The 23,562-nt window shown below is 46.1% G+C and overlaps 1 protein-coding gene across 1 annotated transcript; it reads left to right on the top strand.

Annotated features, from left to right (window-relative positions):
• Positions 1-11,660: 11,660 nt before the first annotated feature.
• LOC309536266 (arylacetamide deacetylase-like 4) lies at positions 11,661-22,760 on the top strand. Its single transcript, XM_082230302.1, has 4 exons — positions 11,661-12,181; positions 17,602-17,812; positions 20,468-20,531; positions 21,156-22,760. Exons 1-4 carry the CDS (start codon positions 12,005-12,007, stop codon positions 21,925-21,927), a joined length of 1,224 nt encoding a protein of 407 aa, XP_082086428.1. The 5' UTR covers positions 11,661-12,004; the 3' UTR covers positions 21,928-22,760.
• Positions 22,761-23,562: the final 802 nt, after the last annotated feature.

Genomic DNA, 23,562 nt, shown 5'->3' with positions numbered 1-23,562 from the left:
TATTATTATTATTATTATTAGCTTGGTAGACCTTCATCTTGATATTGGATGTTAGTATCATATTCCCCCATATCCTTTTGGAGAGGTGCCATAATTGCCTTGCCAATATGCTTGTCCAGCTAAGCATCGATGGAGAGGTTGCTGGTTATGGTGGAACCCGGCTAGACAAATTTGTCTGCCATCTTGCCTACTCTGAGCTAACATAATATAAACCAAACAATGCATTATTTATTCAGGGACAAAACAAGGATTTCTTTCACCCAGGTCAAAGACTCAGATCAGCACCATCCCATGTGTGATTGCATGCACATGTACACACACACACACACACACACACACACACACAGGTCAAAGACTCAGATCAGCACCATCCCATGTGTGATTGCATGCACATGTACACACACACACACACACACAGCTCAACAAGTTTGTTCTTGAAGGGCATAAAAAGTAGGTAATATGGTATTTGAATACACACAAACACACACAATTTTTATTGGTTTCCAACATAATTTAAGCAACAAAATATCCAACAGGATATTTGGGGGTGAATAGGAGTCGCAAGGGAGGGTGCCTGGGAAGGGAGGACAGGGCAGAAGAGAAGCCCAGACAGTAAGATAGTTGGGAGGCTGAAAGCAGCTATGGCGCCTTCTGAAGGCTTCACTCCGGGCAAAATTCCTGGCTAAAATGCCCTTAGTTATGCCACCGATTTATTTCTTTAACATATTCCTATCTGCCTTTCTTCCAAACTGGGATTCAATAAAAACAAGCAATAATTAAAATAATGTACATAAAGAACACATTTAGAACCAGCAATCAAATTATAACTTCCCTGACAGCAGCCTGGCAGTTAGCATTGTCTGCTCCTTAGTTTCCAAAGGCTTCTTGGAACAAGGAGGTCTAAGCCTGCCAGCAGAAGAATAACAATGAGCAAACCAGTCTAAGAGCATTTCGGGGAGGGGATTCTGCAACACAGGAGTGGCCTCAGAAAAAGCTTTCCTTTGTGTCACCACCCACTGTGCCTCTGATGTTGACTGGACTAAAAAAAGGTGATCACCTGGGCAGGTTCATACAGGGAATCTTTCAGGTAGCATGGGATAAGCTATTCATCCATCAGTCCTAAGCCTGCCTTGAGCATCAGAGCCTACCTGCAAACGCTAATGTATAATCCAGTGGTTCTCAAAGTGTGTGGTATACCACACTGGTGTGGGAAGAGAGGATGGCAAGTGTGGCAGGAATAATAATAACAACAATAATTTATTATTTATACCCCGCCCATCTGGCTGGGTTTCCCCAGCCACTCTGGGCGGCTTCCAACAAAATATTTAAATACAATAGTCTGTTAAACATTAAAAGCTTCCCTAAACAGGACTGCCTTCAGATGTCTTCTAAAAGTCTGGTAGTTGTTTTTCTCTTTGACATCTTGTGGGAAAGCGTTCCACAGGGTGGGTGCCACTACCGAGAAGGCCCCCTGCCTGGTTCCCTGTAACTTGGCTTCTCACAGCGAGGGAACCGCCAGAAGGCCCTCGGTGCTGGACCTCAGTGTCTGGGCAGAATGGTGGGGGTGAAGAATGATCAAAGAAACATTTAAAGATTTCAGTGTAGTACAGTGTAGTATCAAAATAATTTAGTTTAGCTGAAGAATATGGAGAGATGCTGTATCTTTTCGAAATCAAATATTGCTAGGAGATTTTTCTTTTTGTTTCCAGGATATTTCTTACCAATTAAAAAATTGGTTTTGCATGAGCAAATTCTTATTCTGAAAGTGCGACCCAGAGAAAAATGTCTGAGGACCAGTGATGCAATCCTTTCATTCCTGCATTACAGGGACTTGGACTAGATGACTCTCAGGGTCTGCAATTCTGTGAACCTTTCTGCTTTCAGACAACAGTGTGAAGAAACAAACGCCTGCCTTTGTTTGCAAATGAAATTAAATTAGTTGCACCATTGTTTGGGAAACATATGTGGGACTAGCATTGGGAAATGCAATTTAAACCAGTGATTAATAGGATGAGTAAGATTGCTACTTTGTGGGAACTGTGGTTTCTTAACTGCTGCAACAAATGCAGCAAATGAATGGACTAATTTGCTTGTATATCCATAAACACTTCATAATTCTTTAAATTGACCTTTTATCTTGCTTGATTTTATTTATTTATTTATTTGTTTGTTTGTTTGTTTCCCGCTTTTCGTCTGGGATAGCTCAGTCAGTAGGGCATGAGACTTCATGTCAGGGTCACGGAATTGAGCCCCACGCTGGGCAGAAGATTCCTGCACTACAGGAGGTTGGACTAGATGACCCTGGTGGTCCCTTCCGACTCCATGATTGTAAAATAATCCCAAAGTGGGTTACAATAAAGCAAAATGGGCCATTTCCAACTCAGTCCCACTCAAACTAGACCCATCACAATTACTCAAATGGGTTAAGCCGGCATGCATTTTCAAATGTTATTTTCTTCTTTGGATAATGTATATGTTTAACTACTGGTTTTCTTTCTCTTTTTTAAAATGTTTTTATTAACAATTTCAACATAACAAATGATCAAAACATATCATATTCATTATTTCTCCCCTTTCCCCCCTTCAAACCCTCCCCCCCCAGAGACTTCCCTCAGCTCCTCTCTCTGATTTCTCAACACATATTATTCTCTGCATGTTACAAAATTATACATATCCTTACCATTATCAACCAATAAATTTGTGTGTGTTTATTCAAAATCTGCTAAGGAGTCCAATTCATTTTGTTGTCTTTTTAGATAAATTGCTCCCTGTGCGGAGCTTCCTGTATACAGTGGTACCTCGGGTTAAGTACTTACTGTAATTCGTTCCAGAGGTCTGTACTTAACCTGAAACTGTTCTTAACCTGAAGCACCACTTTAGCTAATGGGGCCTCCTGCTGCTGTCGTGCCGCTGGAGCACGATTTCTGTTCTCATCCTGAAGCAAAGTTCTTAACCTGAAGCACTATTTCTGGGTTAGCGGAGTGTGTAACCTGAAGCGTATGTAACCTGAGGTACCACTGTATGTGAAAGTCTGGAGACACAGAAATATTTGCCACTAGGTGCCGCCAAAGAACTAACAAAAGTTAAGCATGCTCCTTATATTCCGCCTACAAGCAAGCACGTGTGGGAACTACATTCTCATATTCAGGAAATGCAGAAATACAACCCATGAATTGTTGTTGGGGCCTGGGGTCTACTCCCTCTCCTTTTCCACTGCCCTCCAAAAGTTGGAGAACAACTGTAATGATAGTGTTTGTAACTTATTGACACTCCCTTAGTGTTAAGGACGTGGAGATTTGGGGACTTCCCTTGCATCAACATGACCTGGCCAGTTCCTTAGGCAGTTAGCTTCCATTCTTGCAGAAGGTCTTTGAGGCTCCTCTGAATAAAGCTCTCTTTATGAACCTATTCCTTGTTCTTGGTGCCTGTTATTGGACCCATGAACATCACATGGTGTCAGAAGGTGGAGAATAAGGGTTGCATTAACCGGCAGCCAGTTTCTGGTTGCAGGGCTACAAATAGAAGATAAGAAGCTGCAGCAGCCACGCCCAGTGGCAGTAATAAAGCATTCATAGATACTGTCAGGTCTTTGCAAACATGGGAATGTTGTAGCCTTGCTCCAGCCTACAAGTGTCAAGGGCTATTGGACATAACTGGAAGAAGTCTGGACAAAGGTTTGAACTGCACCTGGCAGCAAAATGGTTAAGATCATATCCTTCATGTGGTGGGAGAGCACGCTCTAAACCAGTGTTTCCCAACCGGTGTTCTGCGGCACACTAGTGTGCCGCGGGACGTTGCCTGGTGTGCCGTGGGAGGGAGGCGGGCAAGTCGGGCGGCGAGAGGCGGGGCGGCGGCGGCGAGGATCCGCGTCGAGCCGGGGGCGGCTCCGCGGTGGTGGTGCCGAGGTTTCTCTCTCCATTCTCCCCTCACACACACACACAGGAAATAACACAGGATCAGCTGACAGGACCCGGCCAATGGGGCGGCGGCGGGGCAGCGCGCACAAAAGGGAGGAGAGCGAGACAGCGGACGAGGAGGAGGCCGGCATGTCCGGGCAGCAGCAGCAACAACAGCAGCAGCAACTCCCGGCTCCTCAAGCCCCGGGCAACCCTATTCCCTCACTGGCCTCGGCCGCCCTCCTGCTCCACCCGCCGCCGCCTCCCCCGCCGCCGCCTCCCCCGCCGCCGCCGGCCACCTCGGCCCCGCCGCCGCCCCCTCCTCTGCCCGCTATCGCCGCCACCACCACAACAGCCGCCGCCGCCTCAGCTGGGCCCATGCCTGCCGGGAGCGGCGGCGGCAGCAGCAGCAGCAGCGCCCCGGCGCCCTTCCCTCACGGCGGCGACCCGGCCCTGAACGAGCAGGAGAAGGAGCTCAAGTGGCGCCTCAAGCGGCTCTACCCGGCCGTGGATGAGCAGGAGACGCCGCTGTCGCGCTCCTGGAGCCCGAAGGACAAATTCAGCTACATCGGCCTCTCGCAGAACAACCTGCGCGTCCACTACAAAGGTAGAGGGATGGAGGGAGGGCGAGGCCAAGGCCACCGCCATCCCCAGGCCCCCTCCGCCTCTTCCTCCGAAAGGCAGGCTGAGAAACTCCCAGGGAAGCTCTGAACGTCTCCCCCGAAACCGTCGGGAGGCTTCGGTTGTTGCCTTTCTCCGCCGAGGTCGGTGGACCCCGAGCCTAGGCTTCCTTCCCGCACCCCGCTTTCTGAAGACCACACACCAGTTGGGCCAGTACATATTCCCCTCCCGTGACTGGAGCGGAATAGCCCTTTCTCTTCTTCCCCAACCCTTGTCGTTGGAGGAGTCCCTCAGTCCCTCGCTTTGCTGCCTCCTCCCCACCCCCAAAGCTTGGAGGTTCCCTGGCAAGGGGGAGGGGAAAAATTGAAACTTACACTTTCGTGTGTCCCTCCCGGCGTGACGCTGCGCGCTGACGTCACGGGGCTGTAATGGTGGTGTGCCTCGAGATTTTTTTCATCAAACAAGTGTGCCTTTGCCCAAAAAAGGTTGGGAAACACTGCTCTAAACAGCTGTCAAAAGGTCTATTAAAACTGAGACCAGCAAATATCAAAGTTACTAGTTATTGTGCAACACATATTCCAATACTGGCGAGATCCATTGCAAGTACACAAATGCCACATACAACTTGTTCCTTATTGTACTGAAGAAAGTGATACCCATCCAAGGTCTAGCAGCCTGTGGAAACATATATTTGCATTACAGGACCATACTGAACAGGAGTATGAGATTCTTATAGCTGAATGCCAGGACTTGTGTGTTGGTTAGGCTGCTTGCCAGGTGAGCACTCCACCCAGATTAATAAGGCATTGCCCTCCAGTTGCTCAGCCATACAGGAAAGTGCTATTTGCTCTTCAAGACAAAACTACAAACTGAGATTGTTGTTGTTGTTAAAATTTGTATACCGCCCTTCATCCATAGAGCTCAGGGCAGTTCACAGGGTAAGAGGACTTGGAAGTAATTAAGAAAATAAATGAACCAACTGGCTGTTTGAGACTTGTGGGAAAAGCATAATGGCCAAGTGGGTATATGCTTAGATTCAAGAGATCTCAACAAGGCAATTGTAAGAGAACTCTTTGAACTGCCAACTTGAGGGGAGATAATGATGCAGTTTGCAAATGCACTTTTAAAAAAATGCAAACTGGGTGCCATTTCAGGATCCTGGCAACTGAAGTTAACAGCTCATAATTATGGGCAGTATAGACTTTTATTATTGCCATTTGCATTTGCACCCAAAGTCTATCATAAAACCATACACATTCTCTATGAGCACATCACTGGGGTGGCTATCTTTGTGGAGGCCATTATCATTTGGAGTGCAGCTAAGGAAGAGCATGATCAACAGCTCTAGGTAAAGGTAAGGGGACCCCTGACCATTAGGTCCAGTTGTGACCGAATCTGGGGTTGCGGCGCTCATCTCGCTTTATTGGCCGAGGAGCCGGTGTACAGCTTCCGGGTTATGTGGCCAGCATGACTAAGCTGCTTCTGGCGAACCAGAGCAGCGCATGGAAATGCCATTTACCTTCCCGCCGGAGTGGTACCTATTTAGCTACTTGCACTTTGATGTGCTTTCGAACTGCTGGGTTGGCAGGAGCAGGGACCGAGCAATGGGAGCTCACCCCATCGCAGGGATTCGAACAGCCAACCTTCTGATTGGCAAGTCCTAGGCTCAGTGGTTTAACCCACAGCGCCACCTGCGTGCAACTAAGTGCAACTAAGGAAGAGCATGATCAACAGCTCTAGCAAGTCCTCAATACTGTGAGAGCCTGAACCCTCAAGCTGAACAGGGATAAACGTATTTTTGGTGTTAGAAAATATGATATTTATAGGAGCCGTTTTTTTCTGATGAAGTTGTGAAACAAGCACAAATAAAATAATGGTTATAAACATGGTGCATGTGTCTAGAGGACATTTGCCATTACTTACTACAATGTTCACTATATGCAGACCCAGGAAATCAATTCATAAAACCCATTTTCACGAAGGAAGCAAATCTAACCAGGGTGGGGTGGTTCAAATGGCTCTGTGACTTATAAGGTGGCTATCTATGCCCTGGCAGCTAGGAAGATTAGGAAGGAAGAACTGGATGGGCTAGCAGTCAATTGCAAAGGGGACTCTGAGATCTAATCTGGACAGTTTATTTGTGTAATGAGAACTTTTGGTGGATTTGACCATGGTTTTTTTTGCATATGTAGTGACTACTGTTTCTCTCCCCCCCCCCCTTCATTTTGGCTAGTGCAATAAAATATCTGAAAATTATATATATATGCCATGCTCAACATTCAAAGAAGTATGTTCAAAGATTTGAGGGGGCAGAGATTACCTTGGGGGGGGGGTACCCCTAATTTATCCACGGCAACGAAACTTCTTTGGCAGCTTCTGGAAGTGAAAAATGAATGATGCTGGGATGCAGAACAGAAGGCTTCCAGGAATGTTTTGAAGCAACACCATAGAAGACAGCTGGTGTTAAAGTTTACTGACCAACTAGACCTATCCAGATTTCAGCAGCTGTCTCACGGTCTAGTTTGGGTGCTGGGCTCTTACAAAAATATTGGCATATGATGTTTGGCAACCAGTAGCATATGCTTCAAGGTCCCTCGCTGATGCTGAAACTCAGTATGCACAGATTGAGAAAGAGCTACTTAGTATATTGTTTTCCTGTGAAAGATTTACTGGATATATATTAATGTCCAGCGACTGTGGAAACAGATCACAATTCTCTCGCAGCTTTTTTCCACAATCCCTTGAATACTGTCCACTATGGATCCAACAAATGATGCTCAAGGTGCAGAAGTATCACTTAGAGGTGACTTGCACAACAATGAAAAAAATTGCTCACTGCAGGCACACTTCCAAGAGCTGTGCCTTCCTCTGAACTAGTAGAAAACAAGAGGCAGGAATGGGAGCTCATGTAGATATGTTTATTGCTTCCCTTCCTGTGGCAAATGAAAAATTATAACAACTCAATCAGGAAACCGATAAAGACCCATCACTGTAGATCCGGAAACATGTGTGATTTGAGATTCTTCAAATTGCGGGCATGAACTCACAGTGATAGATGACATTGTCTTCAATCGAAACTAGTAGCCTCTGTAAAGAAATGTTACAACTAATCCATGAGAGTCATTGTGGCATTAGGAGGTGCTGTATTAGCCTAGGTGATGTATTAGCCTAGGATTAAGAAGGAAATAGCAGCCATTGTAGGAAGTTGTTCCACCTTCTTAAAGTGCAACTCACAGCAACAAGCAGAGCAAGATGATGAATTGGGGCCTACTAGAAGATAGGAACTGACTTATTCTCATGGCATTCCAAGGACTACCTGATAGTCACAGATCTCTCCAGAAATATGCACACTGCAAAGTACCAGCACTTAATCAGTGATTGCCAGCCAACCAGATGCATGCCCTCCGACATTTCTCCGAAGAAAAGAGGAATGTCCTGTTCCATAATAATTCCACTCTGGGTGACTTCCAACATATATAAAAACATAATAAAACATTAAACATTTTTTAAAAAAACTTCCCTACACAGGGCTGCTTTCAGATGTCTTCTAAATGTTGTATAGTTACTTATCTCCTTGACTTGGGGGTCACATAACTCCATACCCTCCAGTGAAAATAGGGACGTCCTACCATACCATCCAACATTTCTCTGATGAAAATAGGGATGTCCTAAGACAAAAGACCCTGATGTTGGGAAAGAATGAGGGCACAAGGAGAAGGGGACGACAGAGGACAAGATGGTTGGACAGTGTTCTCGAAGCTGCCAGCATGAGTTTGACCAAACTGCGGGAGGCAGTGGAAGACAGAAATGCCTGGCATGCTCTGGTCCATTGGGTCACGAAGAGTCGGACATGACTAAATGACTAAACAACAACAAGGCAAAGAGGAACATTCCAATATCAAATAAGAAACCAGGACAGCTTTTGTATATTCAAGAGTGACCCTGGAAAATAGGGACACTTGGAGGGTCTGCAGTTGCTTTCTTGACAGCATGAAAGCAAGACATCAGCTCTATACGCAATATCAGCTCTATGCTTCTGTAGTGGGGAAGGAGAACAGAAAAAACACACATCTGACAACCAATGCACCCCTTTGGTTTCAAATAGTACATGGGTAGAAACGTATACTTGATTCTGACCAAACTAGACCCCCTAGAGCACAATATATAGCAGGAGGCTTAGTCTGGTCAGAACTGAGTACAGTGGTTCCTTTGTTGTCGAACGGCTTGGCTCCCAAACAAACTTGCTACCGAACGTCGCAAACCCGGAAGTGAGTGTTCTGGTTTGTGAACGTTTTTTGGAAGCCGAACATCCGACGCAGATTCCATGGCTTCCAATTGAGTGTAGGAAGCTCCTGCAGCCAATCAGAAGCTGTGCCTTGGTTTTCGAATGGTTCTGGGAGTCGAACGGATTAAGTTTGACAACCAAGGTTCCACTGTATACACTTTTAGAGTTAACGCTAAATACATTACTTCTGGTAAATGAACCACCATAGCTGCTAGAGGGCTGTGGAAATTTGTGTCCTGGGCTTCTTAGACTCGACTACCCATGTACCATTTGAAACCAAAGGAGCACATTGGTTGCCAGATGTGAAATATGCAGTATACTGCCTCCGATAGTAAAAGTAGTACCCTTGTCCAGTAAGTGGCAGTCATTGTTGCTACTAGCCACTCATTCTTTTGAAAGAAAATCTGTGCATCCTTATTGTTAACAGGCTGTTGAAGGATGATTGCTCAAACTATGCAGTGATAGAAGGAAAGGTTTGATAAGAGAATATACGGATACTCAAGACTGGAGGAGGATCCCAGAGGATCAACTGTAGGGGGAGCTCTTTGTGCTGCACCAAGGTCCAACTTGGACCCTGAAGTCCAAGGCTCAGATGGTGTGGGCCTCCCAGATGCATCAGGTAGGACACTGTGGGAAGCAGGATGCCTATGTAGTTTGGTCTTTGATGTTATTAAGCAGGGTAGCTCTTGGACTCATATGTCATCTGCACTAAGCCTTTGAGGAAATGCCCTTAGGAGGCTCCTTGAACAGTTGCATAATTGGAAGCTAAACCTGCTGGGTCTCGTTTGGAGGTGAGGGTGGATGTGCATTGTATTCTTCCAGTCACTCCCAACATCCCTGCAATGTCACTGAAATGCAAGTATATTCCGGCATCACAAAGATTATAAACACTAATATTAATTATTACAATTTTATGAATGCAGGAATCATGTTTCAGATAAGTCCCGAGGCAACCTGCAAGCATGCAATAAAAACAGCTTAAATAAGTTTAAGAATAGTACGAACAAAATCTAAGATTGGCTTTAAAAAAATAACACAAAGAAACACTCAAGGCAGAGACCTAATCACACCCACACCCCACACTGATGGAAAAGATAAATGATCTACATTTGTTTCCAGAAAGATCAGATAGTGGATCTCAAGAAGGATGCTGTTCCATTAGGGTAGTCAGGTCATGATCATCCTGAGAATTCAAGGCCTAAACCTGAAACCTGGGAGTTGCTGTGGGCAACAGAGGCAGCAGAACCTAACTCTTGCTGCCGCTCTTCACATATTCTGCTCACTTCTGCCACCCTGCACTAGATGCACAGTCAGACTCATAACCCCATCCTCCCTTTGAGCCTAGCTCAGTTCTTTTCCTTTCTCTGCACTCCCTCTGAGCCCTGGAGTCAGAGGTTAATTGGGAAAAGGGAGGAGGGCAGACTCCCTGGAGTATCTATGCAATAATTTGCAGAGGTGGAGGTTAATTAGAAAAGAGAGTCTATGCAGTAATCTGCAGTTGACGCCTGCCAGGCTGAAGCTACATGCACAGTCTACTTTTTTTTTTTAAATGGCATTAAGATCCACTTGGAGAGTCAAGCCCTCCACCTGCGACCTGGAAAGGGACAGGCTAATTTTGAGACTTCAGCTCAGTCCTGGAGGTCTGGCAACCCTTGTTGAATGGTTTCTTTAAATGTAAAGGTTCATCATTGTTCCACTCCATGTGTATGTCTTTAAGGGGCCAGAGCAAGGGCCAGAGCAAGATAACGAGACCCAGCTTTACAGCTGTGAAACATAGCAGGTGCTGCTGAGTTGTATTTGATTAAGGCGTGTCAGCATTTGGGTAGAGTATATAAGGAGCAGCACCTAGCTCTCCCATTACCCTGGGGGATGGGTTGGTGGTTGGGTCTGGTTTGTTGATGTATTTAGTGTAAATGGAGTTTTTGTTTTTCTTATTAAAACCTTCTTTAAGTTATTTTTGAGTCCTTTCTTTTTAATGCATGGTCTCCCCAGCAAGCTCTCTGCAGCGTTACTATACTGCAAAAAGCCAACAACCCTATGTTCCATAACACAGAGGAATGGGAGTGGTTGTTGCGTGGACTTTTTCTACTTAAGGGACTGTGTTACAAGCATATGCTTTTGGGGACCACAGTCCACTTTCTCAGATGCATGGGATGCCATCCTAAATTGGCAAGTATATGAATGTGGCCCTCTTGGCTTCTCTGTGTGGCCCTTCGAACTCTCTCCAGATCACACATCTCACCAGCTCTGTTCCAGGTCCTCCATGAGTGACTAAGCTATGTCTCTGTACTGTGGAAATTCCTCTTCCATTTGTTTGTTTTCTGTCCTTTGCCCTAATATTAGAGGGCGGTTTACAGCATAAAATGTAATATTATCTTCTCAAACAAGGTTGCAAGTCCTTGCCTTTCCCCATAATCTAAATTACCCCTGGAGCTGGTTCTAGCTCGGTTCATGCCAAAAAGGCAGGCATAAACTGCTGTTAGCTCCAAGAGGGTGGAGAGATTGCAGCAGGGCAGCTCAAACTCTAATTTGGACCCAAATCATGAAAACAAAGAGGGGCATGCTCTGCTGGGTGCTATAAAACTTGAGGGATCTAAAGGAGCCTTCCTCAGAGGCAACCTTAGACACAGATCCCCTACCCACATAAATCCAGGTGGTGGTTGTCTTGCTAGTTACAGAAATTAGGAGAGGGTTCTGCCCCTTTGCACCACTTGCTCCACCCCTCCGCATCCATTTTTGCAATCGCTCTTGGCATTGCGATGCCTTTGAAGTGAGTAACCTGGGGACATGCTTCTGTTTAGCAAGGTGTTCCTGAACCACTTCCATTGGCAAAGAGGCACTGGAATTTGCTCTTTCCCAAAAGAAAGCAACAGCACATGGATCACAGGACACGTGAGCTGGGATCAAAACAGTCATGTTTTCCTAACCTTCCTTAGTTGCCCGATTCTTCGACAGGGCTTGCACAACCTTAAAAGAACTCCAGCGGCTTGTTGGCCAACTTCTATTTTCAGACGCTCTTGGGCTTCCTGTGTGTTTGCTGCAACCGGAGCCTAAAAAAAGCCCAGCCACCCTCAGATACTACTACAGTGTTCCAAACAGTATGCAGCTTATAACATTGGGAAACTGCAGATACCGGAGATAACAAGCATCTGGAACCAAGAGATAACAAACAACTGGAAGCACCTGACCAACATTGGAGAACATGCTGCTAATCTTCAAGTATTTCATGATTCTCCTGCAAATACTGATCATTTCCTTTGCCCTGCTGATCACTTGGACCATTTACTGTGATCTTTCCAAGTCTGAGATTCCTCCTGGCATTGACCAGCCTATGAAGCTTCGCATTGTTAACTGTCTCTTGATCCTTGCATCATCCCTGGTAAGTTTTTCGTGTGTTTTTTAACGATGGAACCTTTTTTGTTTTTAAATTGCCTCTGTGATTAGGAATATAGCAAGCTGCCTTAGAATCACAGAATTGTAGAGCTGGAAGGGACCCCAAGGGCCATCTAGTCCACCCCCTGCAATGCAGGAATAGTGAGTCAGACCATTGGACTATTTTGCTCGGTATGCTCCACATTGACTGGAAGGGTCTCTTCCAGGTTTCAGGCAGGAATCTTTCTCAGCCCTACCTGGAAGCGCCAGGGATTGAACTTGGGACTTGCACACAAGAGTGATGCTTTAACACTAAGCTATAGTCTGACTCAAGCTCGCATCCATTAGGATATCAGGGTTGCATGTTATATGGAACAGGAATGGACCTTTAAAGCCCTAAAAGGCCTTGGTCCAGTATATCTGAAGAAGCGTCTCCACCCCATCGTTCTACATCGTTCTATAGAATACCCATAGCCCAGTAGCTCAACAACTGCTTTGCATGCAGAAGGTCCCCAAATTCAATCCCAACCATCTCCAGGTCAGGTTGGACTGGGCTTGGGAATGTCCTCTGCCTGGAAAGCCACCACCAATCAGTGTAGATACTGATGAGCCAGATAGACCAGTGGTCCGACTTAGTATAACAGAGCTTCCTGTTTTCAGATGGAATTAAATACGATAGGAAGGGGAAGTATGTAGGCTGAATGAAAGAACTATGTAAATACAGTTGTGCATGCGATCTTCCCTGGCATAATCTTGAAACTCATCGTAGAGTATTTGTGCTGCACGAAGAAGGTCCCAGATTCATACCCCAGCTTCTCCCACGGCAGGTGCAGGCAATAGTGAACTAGGTGGACTCCACAAAATCAGCATTCCATGTGTCAATAGGAGGTCATAAAAATTGCGTGACTAGAACTCATGGACCTCCAAGAAAGCTGAATGTTAGGAGATTCTGGACAGATAAAGGAAAGCACTTCTTCACGCAGTGTATAGTTAAGCTATGATACTGCCTCCCACAGGAGGCAGTGATGGCTACCAACTTGGATGGCTTTAGAATAAGATTAGACAGATTCATGGAGGATAAGGCTGTTACTGGCTACTAGCCACAGTGTCTATGTTCTGCCTCCATGGCCAGAGGCAGTAATGCTTCCGAGTACCAGTTTCTGGAAACCACAGGAGGGGAGGATGCTCTTGAATGCACCTGCGTGTTCAAGTTTCCTTCAGGTCCACCATGGTGAGGCCAAGGTGCCGGACTAGATGGGCTCTTCTTATGTATGCCTGTTGACCATGTGGCTTTCTGGGCTCCATCAAGGGGGAAAAGTGTGACGTATGAGTTCAAAGAATCCATCCTTCCTGATTATACCCCAGCACAAAGGACCATGGCAGGGACTGCGGAGCAGATGGAAGGTTTGGTTCAGAAAGAAGCTACGGAGGAAACGGCAGCCCTAGCAAGGACTGCAGTGGGCAGTCTTGCTTTCCTAGGTTTATGGTTCCCTTGAGCCAGAAGGAGAACTACTGATGAAAGAGGTAGTGGTGGCACGAAGAGAGCATGGCTGGAGAGCTGGAAGGTTGGAGAGGCTACGGCCGAAGGGGTGCTACAAAGGCCAGCCCTGTTCCATATATAGTGGTACCTTGGGTTACAGACGCTTCAGGTTACAGACTCCGCTAACCCGGAAGTAGTACCTCAGGTTAAGAACTTTGCTGCAGGATGAGAACAGAAATCGTGCAGCGGCAGCGGGAGGCCCCATTAGCTAAAGTGGTACCTCAGGTTAAGAAGAGTTTCAGGTTAAGAACGGACCTTCAGAATGAATTAAGTTCTTAACCAGAGGTACCACTGTAGAGAAGCCAACTAGACTCAACAGCCTCGGTACTGTATACCTGAAGGAGCATCTCCACCCCCATCGTTCAGCCCGGACACTGATATCCAGCACTGAGGGCCTTCTGGCGGTTCCCTCATTGCGAGAAGTGAGGTTACAGGGAACCAGACAGAGGGCCTTTTCAGTAGTGGCGCCACCCTGTGGAACGCCCTCCCTTCAGATGTGAAGGAAATAAGCAGCTATCTTATCTTTAAAAGATATCTGAAGGCAGCCCTGTTTAGGGAAGTTTTTAATATTTCATAGAATCATAGAATCATAGAGTTGGAAGAGACCACAAGCACCATTGAGTCCAACCCCCTGCCAAGCAGGAAACACCATCAGAGCACTCCTGACATATGGTTGTCAAGCCTCTGCTTAAAGGCCTCCAAAGTAGGAGACTCCACCACACTCCTTGGCAGCAAATTCCACTGTCGAACAGCTCTGACTGTCAGGAAGTTCTTCCTAATGTTTAGGTGGAATCTTCTTTCTTGTAGTTTGGATCCATTGCTCTGTGTCCGCTTCTCTGGAGCAGCAGAAAACAACCTTTCTCCCTCCTCTATATGACATCCTTTTATATATTTGAACATGGCTATCATATCACCCCTTAACCTCCTCTTCTCCAGGCTAAACATGCCCAGCTCCCTTAGCCGTTCCTCATAAGGCATCGTTTCCAGGCCTTTGACCATTTTGGTTGCCCTCCTCTGGACATGTTCCAGATTGTCAGTGTCCTTCTTGAACTGTGGTGCCCAGAACTGGACACAGTACTCCAGGTGAGGTCTGACCAGAGCAGAATACAGTGGCACTATTACTTCCCTTGATCTAGATGCTATACTCCTATTGATGCAGCCCAGAATTGCATTGGCTTTTTTAGCTGCCGCGTCACACTGTTGGCTCATGTCAAGTTTGTGGTCAACCATATTTAATGCTGTATTGTTTTTAACACTCAATTGGTAGCCGCCCAGAGTGGCTTGGGAAACTCAGCCAGATGGGCTTGGTATAAATAATAAATTATTATTATTATTATTATTATTATTATTATTATTATTATTACTATTATTATTACTATTATTATTACTATTATTATTACTATTATTATTATTCTATAACAGGGACAACGTGGCAGTGTCCTCCATGGGACTTGGGGGCCACCCCCAAACACAGCACTCTTTGGAGCAATAGTAGATTATGGTTCACATTGTGTTTTTGCGTCTTCCCTGCTTCTTCAGTCGTCTTCTTGTGGGTGCTTTCAGGAACTACAGCCCCAGGAGATATAAGACTTTCACCAAAGTACTGACCAGCACAAACAGAGCTTCCAGTGCAGCACAGTCTAAACAAACCCAGTTTAAACATAGGGGGGCAGTGTGTGTCCACACACCAGACGTAAGGGAAAGGTCAATATCACAGGGTGCCCCGCAAGGTATAACACACCAGAGCAGAGTAACTAGACTTGGGCAATAAGACAGAGATCCGTGTTGCTTCCAGAACCAGGAAGGCATTATATACCCTGGCCTCCTGACAGGAGGAACACAAGAAGAGCCTGCTGGAACAGGCCAATGGTCTAGCATACTGTAAACCCAGATGCCTGTGGGAAACCAGCAAGTGGCATTTGAGCACAAGAGCCTTTGCCCTTCTTTCGCTTCCCAGCAATTGGTATTCAGAAGCTTTGCTGCCTCCAACTGTGGCGGCAGAGCATAGCCGTTGACAGATTTATCCTCCATGAATTTGTCTAATCCTCTTTGAGAGCCACCCACGGCTGCTGGCAGTGAAGGAGTATCAGGTAGGCCTGAGGCCTGGGCGATGTACTGATGTATGAAGGGCAGGCCGTGAAGGCTGCTTCACCAGGCGGTATATTCCAGGTGAAACCGCCTCCGCTTCTGGGTCCCTCTGCTACCAGTGTCACTTTCAACACCAGGCCACTGGTAGCAGAGGGACTCAGGAGCAGTGGCTGCTTCACTTGAAAGTTACGGCCGGGTGAAGCCGCCATCATTCTGCCCCTCACACCGCAGAGGGAGGAGCAAGCTGTATCGCCAGGCTGATACAGCTTGTTCCTCCCTCCGCTGTTCTAAACTGCTCTCACCTGCCAGCTAAGCAAGCCCTGTGTGGTGTAGTGGTTAAGAGCGGCGGACTCGTAATCTGGTGAACCGGGTTCACGACTCCGCTCCTCCACATGCAGCTGCTGGGTGACCTCGGGCTAGTCATACTTCTCTGAAGTCTCTCAGCCCCACTCACTTCACAGAGTGTTTGTTGTGGGGGAGGAAGGGAAAGGAGAATGTTAGCCGCTTTGAGACTCCTTCGGGTAGTGATAATGTTGGCTATCAAAGCCAAACTCTTCTTCTTCTGATGCCTTGCATGCAAGCTGGAGAGGCATGGGGCATGCTCAGTTGGGGGGCGAAACCAGTTTCATGCTCAGCTGGGGGGCAGGAGCCTTCCCTTCCCCTAGCTGAGCCTCAGAAAGAAGTTCCTGCGGGGGACTCGCTTAGCTGGGAGGAGGGAGCCCTCCCACTCCCCAGCTGAACCTCGCAAACAAGTTGCATTGTCCCGGCCCACGAGGCACTGTGGTGAAAAGTGCCTCAGCTCCCATAGTGAGAGCTGTGGCAGTTTCACCTAGCACCTCTTGGGCTGGGGCCATTGCAGCTTGTAGTTTCAGCCTCGCAGTGTATCGCCAGACCACAATGCTTGGCTGACGATACATCATGATGTTGAAAACCTGACATCTCCCAGCCCTAGTGTCAGGGATTGCTTACTTACGAAGAGACACCTCACTCACAAGTAGACTCAGTGTTGGCCTCAGGGGGCCCTGTCTGCTCCTCAGTATCCTCAGACTGTGAGGTGTCTTGTTCATCCGCTAAGAACTCAGAATCTGGCACTCTGCTAGGGCTATACATGACAATGACAGAAATAGGGAATATAATCATCATCATCATAAATTTTATTTGTATCCCGCCCTCCCCAGCCAAAGCCAGGCTCAGAGCAGCTAGCATCATATAAAGAAGAAGAAGAAGAGTTTGGATTTGATATCCCGCCTTTCACTCCCTTTAAGGAGTCTCAAAGCGGCTAACATTCTCCTTTCCCTTCCTCCCCCACAACAAACACTCTGTGAGGTGAGTGGGGCTGAGAGACTTCAAAGAAGCGTGAGTGGCCCAAGGTCACCCAGCAGCTGCAAGTGGAGGAGCGAAGACGCGAACAAGACAAGACAATATGCATAATACAATATGCAATATGCAAATAAAACGACATTTATTAAAATAATATAGAATAACATTAAATATTAGCATTTCAAGATTTAACAGAAATCCACTCCTAACAGTTACAATAAGTAACTGCAGTGGGGCAGAGTGGGAGAATGATAGCAGTTGCTGGAAACCACAGGAGGGAAGAGGGCTCTTGTGGTCAGTTACCTCTTGAGGGCTTCCCAGAAGAGACATCTGGTTGGCCACTATGAGGACGGGATGCTGTGCTAGATGGTGCCATTGGACTCTTCTTATGAGAATGGAAACATCCAGCACAGGAGAGAACACGCTCTTTGGAATTCATATCACCTCCTCTCCTCTCACTGTATTTTTCTTCCAAACAGGGGAAGATTCTGGAGAATCTCCACCTGTGCACTGAGATTCACTTCTACCGCTGCATCCAAGAAGTAAGGAGAATGGGGGAGGACCCCAAGCTTGACATTAGGGACCTGGTGTTTGAGGACATCCCAGTAAGGGTTTACCAGCCACGGGGCCCAAGAGAAAGAAGAGGAGTCATCTACTTCCATGGAGGATCTTGGATGTTCGGCAGCATCAGTAAGGCATCCTGAAAAGTCAGCCACTTCCACTTGAGGAAGGCATGGAGCAGAGGTGTTGATGGGTGTGGCCTGGGGAAGAGGGTATCTCACCTGAGATGGCCAAGGGTCAAATAGAAAGGACTTGAGGGCTTCATTTTGTCCATGGACCTGAGGATCCATAACTCTATCTCCCTGAAATGCAACATTATAATAGTTCTCATCCTTATTAGACAGTCTTCATTTATTTCTATTTAGGATGATAGATGATGATGGTAATAATAACTAATTATTTATTTTTATTCATAATTATATTGTAACGGGGACAATTTTCAAGGCCAGGGAGGAAATGGTTAAACTTCTCTTTCCCCACATGCTGTGGGACAGCATTTTTTAATATTACTTAAAAAGAAGCTAGTCATGGTTACTAATAATGAAATAAATGTAATACCTAGATCGTCACCAAGATAAATACTGTCTGTAGCATTGAGAAACAACTGAATTTGTCTTGGATCAAATCTGCTTTTCCTATTTGATTTGTTATTCAGGTCAAAATCAGATCTCTGAAATCTGATGGACTGCCCCCTGCCCCATCAGAAATCTAAAAAAAAAAAGCTATATTTTTTTCCTGCAGAAGTGAATGAAAGTTGCAGGCAAATTTGCCCTTATAGACTGAAACTGGATAAACTGCAAGCAAATCCATCCAGGTTTTTTATTTTTATTATTTTAGCAGTTTTTCTACAAGGAAAGATTTGACCATTTTGGTGTGGGCAGTCAGTCAAAAAAACCGGAGACATGAAGCCAAAGAACAAGGGAGATGGTCCTCCGATAGATGAGAAAAGGAGCAGGTGGAAATAATTTTCAACAGGGGAAATGGCCCAACAGGAAAGAAGTTACTCCACTGTGTTGGTTGTTGACGTCAAAAAGTAACCTTAGCCAGGGAATCAGTAGTACGTACAGTTGGTTCCACATGTCAACAACATCATTGTTTATCAGTACCAGTTTGAACTGCTTGTTTTTTAGCAAATAAGATAGAACCACCTACACAACCGCCGACCTAACAGTTCAAAAGCACGTCAAAGTTCAAGTAGATAAATAGGTACCGCTCCAGCGGGAAGGTAAACCGTGTTTCTGTGCACAGCTCTGGTTTGCCAGGAGCGGCTTAGTCATGCTGGCCACATGACCCAGAAGCTGTATGCCGGCTCCCTCGGCCAGTAAAGCGAGATGAACGCCGCAACCCCAGAGTCGTCTGCGACTGGACCAAACGGTCAGGGGTCCCTTTACCTTTACCTACACAGAACTTTAAAAAACAACAACACAACCTCACATTTGACCTTAGGCTTTGAGCTGCAACCTTAAGGGACAAAAATCAAGTCGGGGGCTCTACCTCTGGGACCAACCTCTGATTTGTCTGTGGCAATTTCCTCTGCAGCACTTGAGGGAGGATAGAGCAGTTGGGCTGGATGAAATGAGAAAGATTTTTGTAGCAATTGAGGGATGAATGCTGTTCTGGTTGTTGATTTCTGTCCATCTAACTCAGTGTTGGTACCTGTGATGGTTGGTGCCTACTGGGACTGGTACGGTGGAAAGCAGGGAGGCCAACAGTAGCCAAAGCCAATGACAGGCAGACTCAACTAATTCTAGTTTTGTCTCCATCCTCCTCCTCCTCTTCCTCCTTGCAAGGGAAACAATGAGACCAAGAAGGAGAAAGGTGATAGTCAGTGCCACTGGCTGAGATCAGACTGAGGATGAGTTTCTGATGCTACACACACACACAGAGAGAGAGAGAGAGAGAGAGAGAGAGAGAGAGAGAGAGAGAGAGAGAGAGAGAGATGTCCTTATGGATGATTAGAGAGGGAAAAGTCTTCATGCCTTCAGATCCCAGAAGAGCTACAAGTGTTGTTTGTTTGTCTGCTTGTCTGTTTCCCCTTCTTCTTCTTTTTAGCTTTATTTTTCAGTTTCTAAAAATACATATAACAGATCATCTCCATATACCCCTTTGCAACAAGTAACATTAAAGGTGTATATGATGTAAATAATGCAGCCAAACATTCAGCTTGCAAATAGTTTAGAACAGATTACATCAGTTGGGTATCTTCCTACTCTCCATCTTAACAGATTGCCCCAGAGTGAGCCGGGAATAGCTGGCGGTGAGGAGCTCACCTTGTCCTTTCAAGTGTACTGAAAAATGCATAACATACAGTTTGGGGTGGGGGTGGGGAGCATGGAATGGTCCTTGTGTCTCTGAGCATTCTAAGATGCTTCGTTGGTTTCCTCATGAAGGACTATAAATGAATAATCTTGAAGTGTTCAGGTGCACAAAGACCAAAGGTGAATCATATTTAGCTCATTTGGCAGATCATTAAATTCTTAACCTTAGAGTTGTGAGCAGGGCCGTCTTAAGTATATCTATGGGCAAGACGCCACTGGTTGAACAAAATGTTGAAGAAAAGATTCCTGCATTGCAGGGCTTGGACTAGACAAGCCTCGTGGTCCTTTCTAACTCTACCATTCTATGATTCTACTATTTTGAAACTGTATGGAACATGTTTGTTGCTTTGGTTGTTCTAATTGGAATCATTTGCCTTCATAACACCTGTATTAACCCCAACTTTCTGCTAGGATGAGACGGCCTCCAGAACTCTTCTAACATGGCCCACACATCTTGTCTTTCCAGATTCCTATGACCCCCTTTGCCGCTACATTGCCAAAGAAAGTGATTCGGTGGTGCTTTCTGTTGGGTAAGTAAACAGACCCTGGGAACTGACTAATAGCGTTATACTGCTGAATTTGCTAAACGCTGCAGGGATTCCACCACTGGCACCTGCCTGGTCACACATTCAGTGGACAGAATGTGGAGTTCCCAACTGGCATCACTTAATGGTGGACCCCAGCAGAAGGCTATCTCTTCCCAACTGAAACACATGCAGCCCAATGCAAAGTAAATTCAAATTGCAGTGCCTGATGGGAAAATGGCTATGAGTTTGGGGTTGGATCCTATTCAGAGTAGGCCCATTAATGTTAATGACCATGAGTAACTTAGGCTTATTAATTGTAATAGGTCTACTCAGAGCGGAACCTAGCTGGTTACAACCTTTCATTATGAGCAGGCATAGGCAAACTCAGCCCTCCAGGGGTTTTGGGACTACAATTCCCATCATCCCTGACCACATGATAGCTAGGGATCATGGGAGTTGCAGTCCCAAAACATCTGGAGGGCCGAGTTTGCCTATGCCTGATTATGAGCCACGTATGGTTGAAATCATGTGAGTTAAATGTGTATAAGAAGTGATCCGATCGTGCTGTTATTTTGGTTTGGTTATTCTGGCCAGATTTGTCTTATATACAAATAAATCATATCCTAGGTATCATTTGGCCCCTGAGGAGAAATATCCATCCCAGTATAAGGACTGCCTAACTGCCAGCATACATTTTATGAAAACCGCCAAAGATTATGGAGTCGACCCAGCCTGCATCGTCATCAGCGGAGACAGCGCTGGAGGGAATATTGCCGCCTCTGTCTGCCAGGCATTAGTGACCAGATCTGGTATCCCAAGGCCACTTGCTCAGATTCTGATCTATCCTGGCCTCCAATCGATAGATTTCAACCTGCCTTCGTACCAGCAAAACCGAGCCGTCCCCATCTTGTACCGGGAGAACGTCATTGGCGCAGCCTTGCGGTATCTCAATAAGGACTTGTCAGTGTTAGAAAGCGTTATGCAGGGCTGCCATGTTCCCAGAGACATAAGAATGCGATTTGGGAAGTGGATCAGCTCAGAAAACATCCCCAGTGAGTTTAAGGTCAGAGGCTACAAGCCACCTACGGCCGCTTCCTATGAGGACAACATCTACGAAGTGGTGAAGCAAGCTCTAGAGCCAACTTTCTCTCCGCTCATGGTAGATGACGTTGTGGTCAGCCAACTTCCAAAAACATGCATCGTAACTTGTGAGTATGATGTGCTACGGGACGATGGCATCCTCTACAAGAAAAGACTGGAGGACAATAGGGTACCGGTCACCTGGTACCACATTGAAAATGGATTTCATGGGGTGATAAGTCTATTTGATGGATTTCTATCATTTCCTTCTGGGAAAAAGGGGCTAAACAACATTATAACATTTCTAAAAGACTTATGAGCATTAAAAAAAAAAAGTCATGATTTGTATCTCTGACTTCTTATGATCAACAGCAACTATCTTATTTATCTTCGAATAGAGATGAAAGGATCTGCTCATTTTGGCTTCTCCCATATTTTTAACTGCACTTCACACCATTTCTGCTTCAGGTGGTGGTTTTAAACAATGGCAGAAGTTATGAGGAAGGCAGAGGTGCAGGGGTACTTTTCTTATTGTAAAACATGCTCTACAGATATTTAAAAATAAGACAGCTCCTGCTTGCAGGCTTGCAACCTTAAAAATCTGATATAAAAGGATAAAGGAATGAGGAGGGAAGAGGGAAGAGGAAAGCAAGCATTGGGAGCAGCTGTCCCTTCACTGCCCAGTGGATGCAAGAAGGGTTGGTTTCTACTTTGCCCTGGTGTTTTTCTGGGAAGAAGAGGCTCAGCTGCTCACCTCCAGCCTGAAGAACCTTTTGGACAGCCTTGCTGCCATGGGCATTATGTGAACTTGCCTTTTAATGAACCAAATGAAAGATCTTGAATCATGGGGATGGGGAGCGTGTGTGAATGAATTTGGCAGCACTTGGTTGTTATTTTGTTAATGCAGTTGGCGTTGTTTCATAGATGATGAATGCCATAGTACTTTGTGAATCCTATAATTTGACTTTTTACAATTGCGCTGTTTAGCTTATTTTTTTAGTTGTTTCGTCGATGGTGTTCTATGGGAGTCAATTGCTTTACTCATGCCGTTAATTGTGCTGTATTTGTGTTGTCGTTGTTATTTATTGTTTGTAAGCTGCTTTGTGATTCATTGGAATGAGAAGCATATAACAAACAAATAAATAAAAGAAATCAGTGCCACTGGGTCACCAGGCTGTTGGTAGCAGGGCCCAGAATATGTCTCCCTGAATTTCAGCAGCCCTGGGGAACTCTTATGCTATGATAAGACTTTTTGAGAGAACTTATGGAGTGGTTTACTAAACACACATATAGGGGGCTGTGCCCACTAGTCTCCCCCTCCTTCAACACACATTTGTGCCAGTGGCAGACTTTGTTCTTTAACATTTCAGCAGCACCTTGTGCAAAGCTAAAATTCAGCACCCAGGTGCCTCTCGTCTTCTGTTCCGCTCCATTCACTGCATTATAGTTGTGAAGCCCTGCAGCGCCCTCTAGTGTTGGCTCCCAGCGCAGCAGAGCCAGTCGCACCAAAACCTGCTTCTGTTTGTGCATAAAAGGTAAAGGTAAAGGTACCCCTGCCCGAACGGGCCAGTCTTGACAGACTCTGGGGTTTGTGCGCCCATCTCACATCTATTGGCCAGGGGCCAGCGCTGTCCGGAGACACTTCCGGGTCACGTGGCCAGCGTGACAAAGCTGCTCTGGCAAGCCAGAGCCGCACACGGAACGCCGTTTACCTTCCCGCTGGTAAGCGGTCCCTATTTATCTACTTGCACCCGGGGGTGCTTTCGAACTGCTAGGTTGGCAGGCGCTGGGACCGAGCAGCGGGAGCGCACCCCGCCGCGGGGATTCGAACCGCCGACCTTTCGATCGGCAAGCCCTAGGCGCTGAGGCTTTAGCATACCTTCTTTAAAAAAAACCCTACACACATTCTGAAAGTACTGAGGTCTTCCTACACACACACACACACACACACACA

Source organism: Podarcis vaucheri, assembly GCF_965113315.1.
Source record: "Podarcis vaucheri genome assembly, chromosome: 7".
In the NCBI taxonomy this organism is placed as follows: Eukaryota; Metazoa; Chordata; class Lepidosauria; order Squamata; family Lacertidae; genus Podarcis; species Podarcis vaucheri.
This window is presented reverse-complemented; position numbering and strand designations above follow the sequence as displayed.

What these genes read in the sequence shown, in the direction of transcription:
- LOC309536266 (XM_082230302.1), top strand. Translation starts at nt 12,005, where the DNA reads ATGCTGCTAATCTTCAAGTATTTCATGATTCTCCTGCAAATACTGATC. An exon ending in TGATCCTTGCATCATCCCTG is followed by an intron (nt 12,182 to 17,601) that starts GTAAGTTTTTCG and finishes TCTTCCAAACAG; the next exon opens with GGGAAGATTCTGGAGAATCT. An exon ending in TCGGTGGTGCTTTCTGTTGG is followed by an intron (nt 20,532 to 21,155) that starts GTAAGTAAACAG and finishes ATCATATCCTAG; the next exon opens with GTATCATTTGGCCCCTGAGG.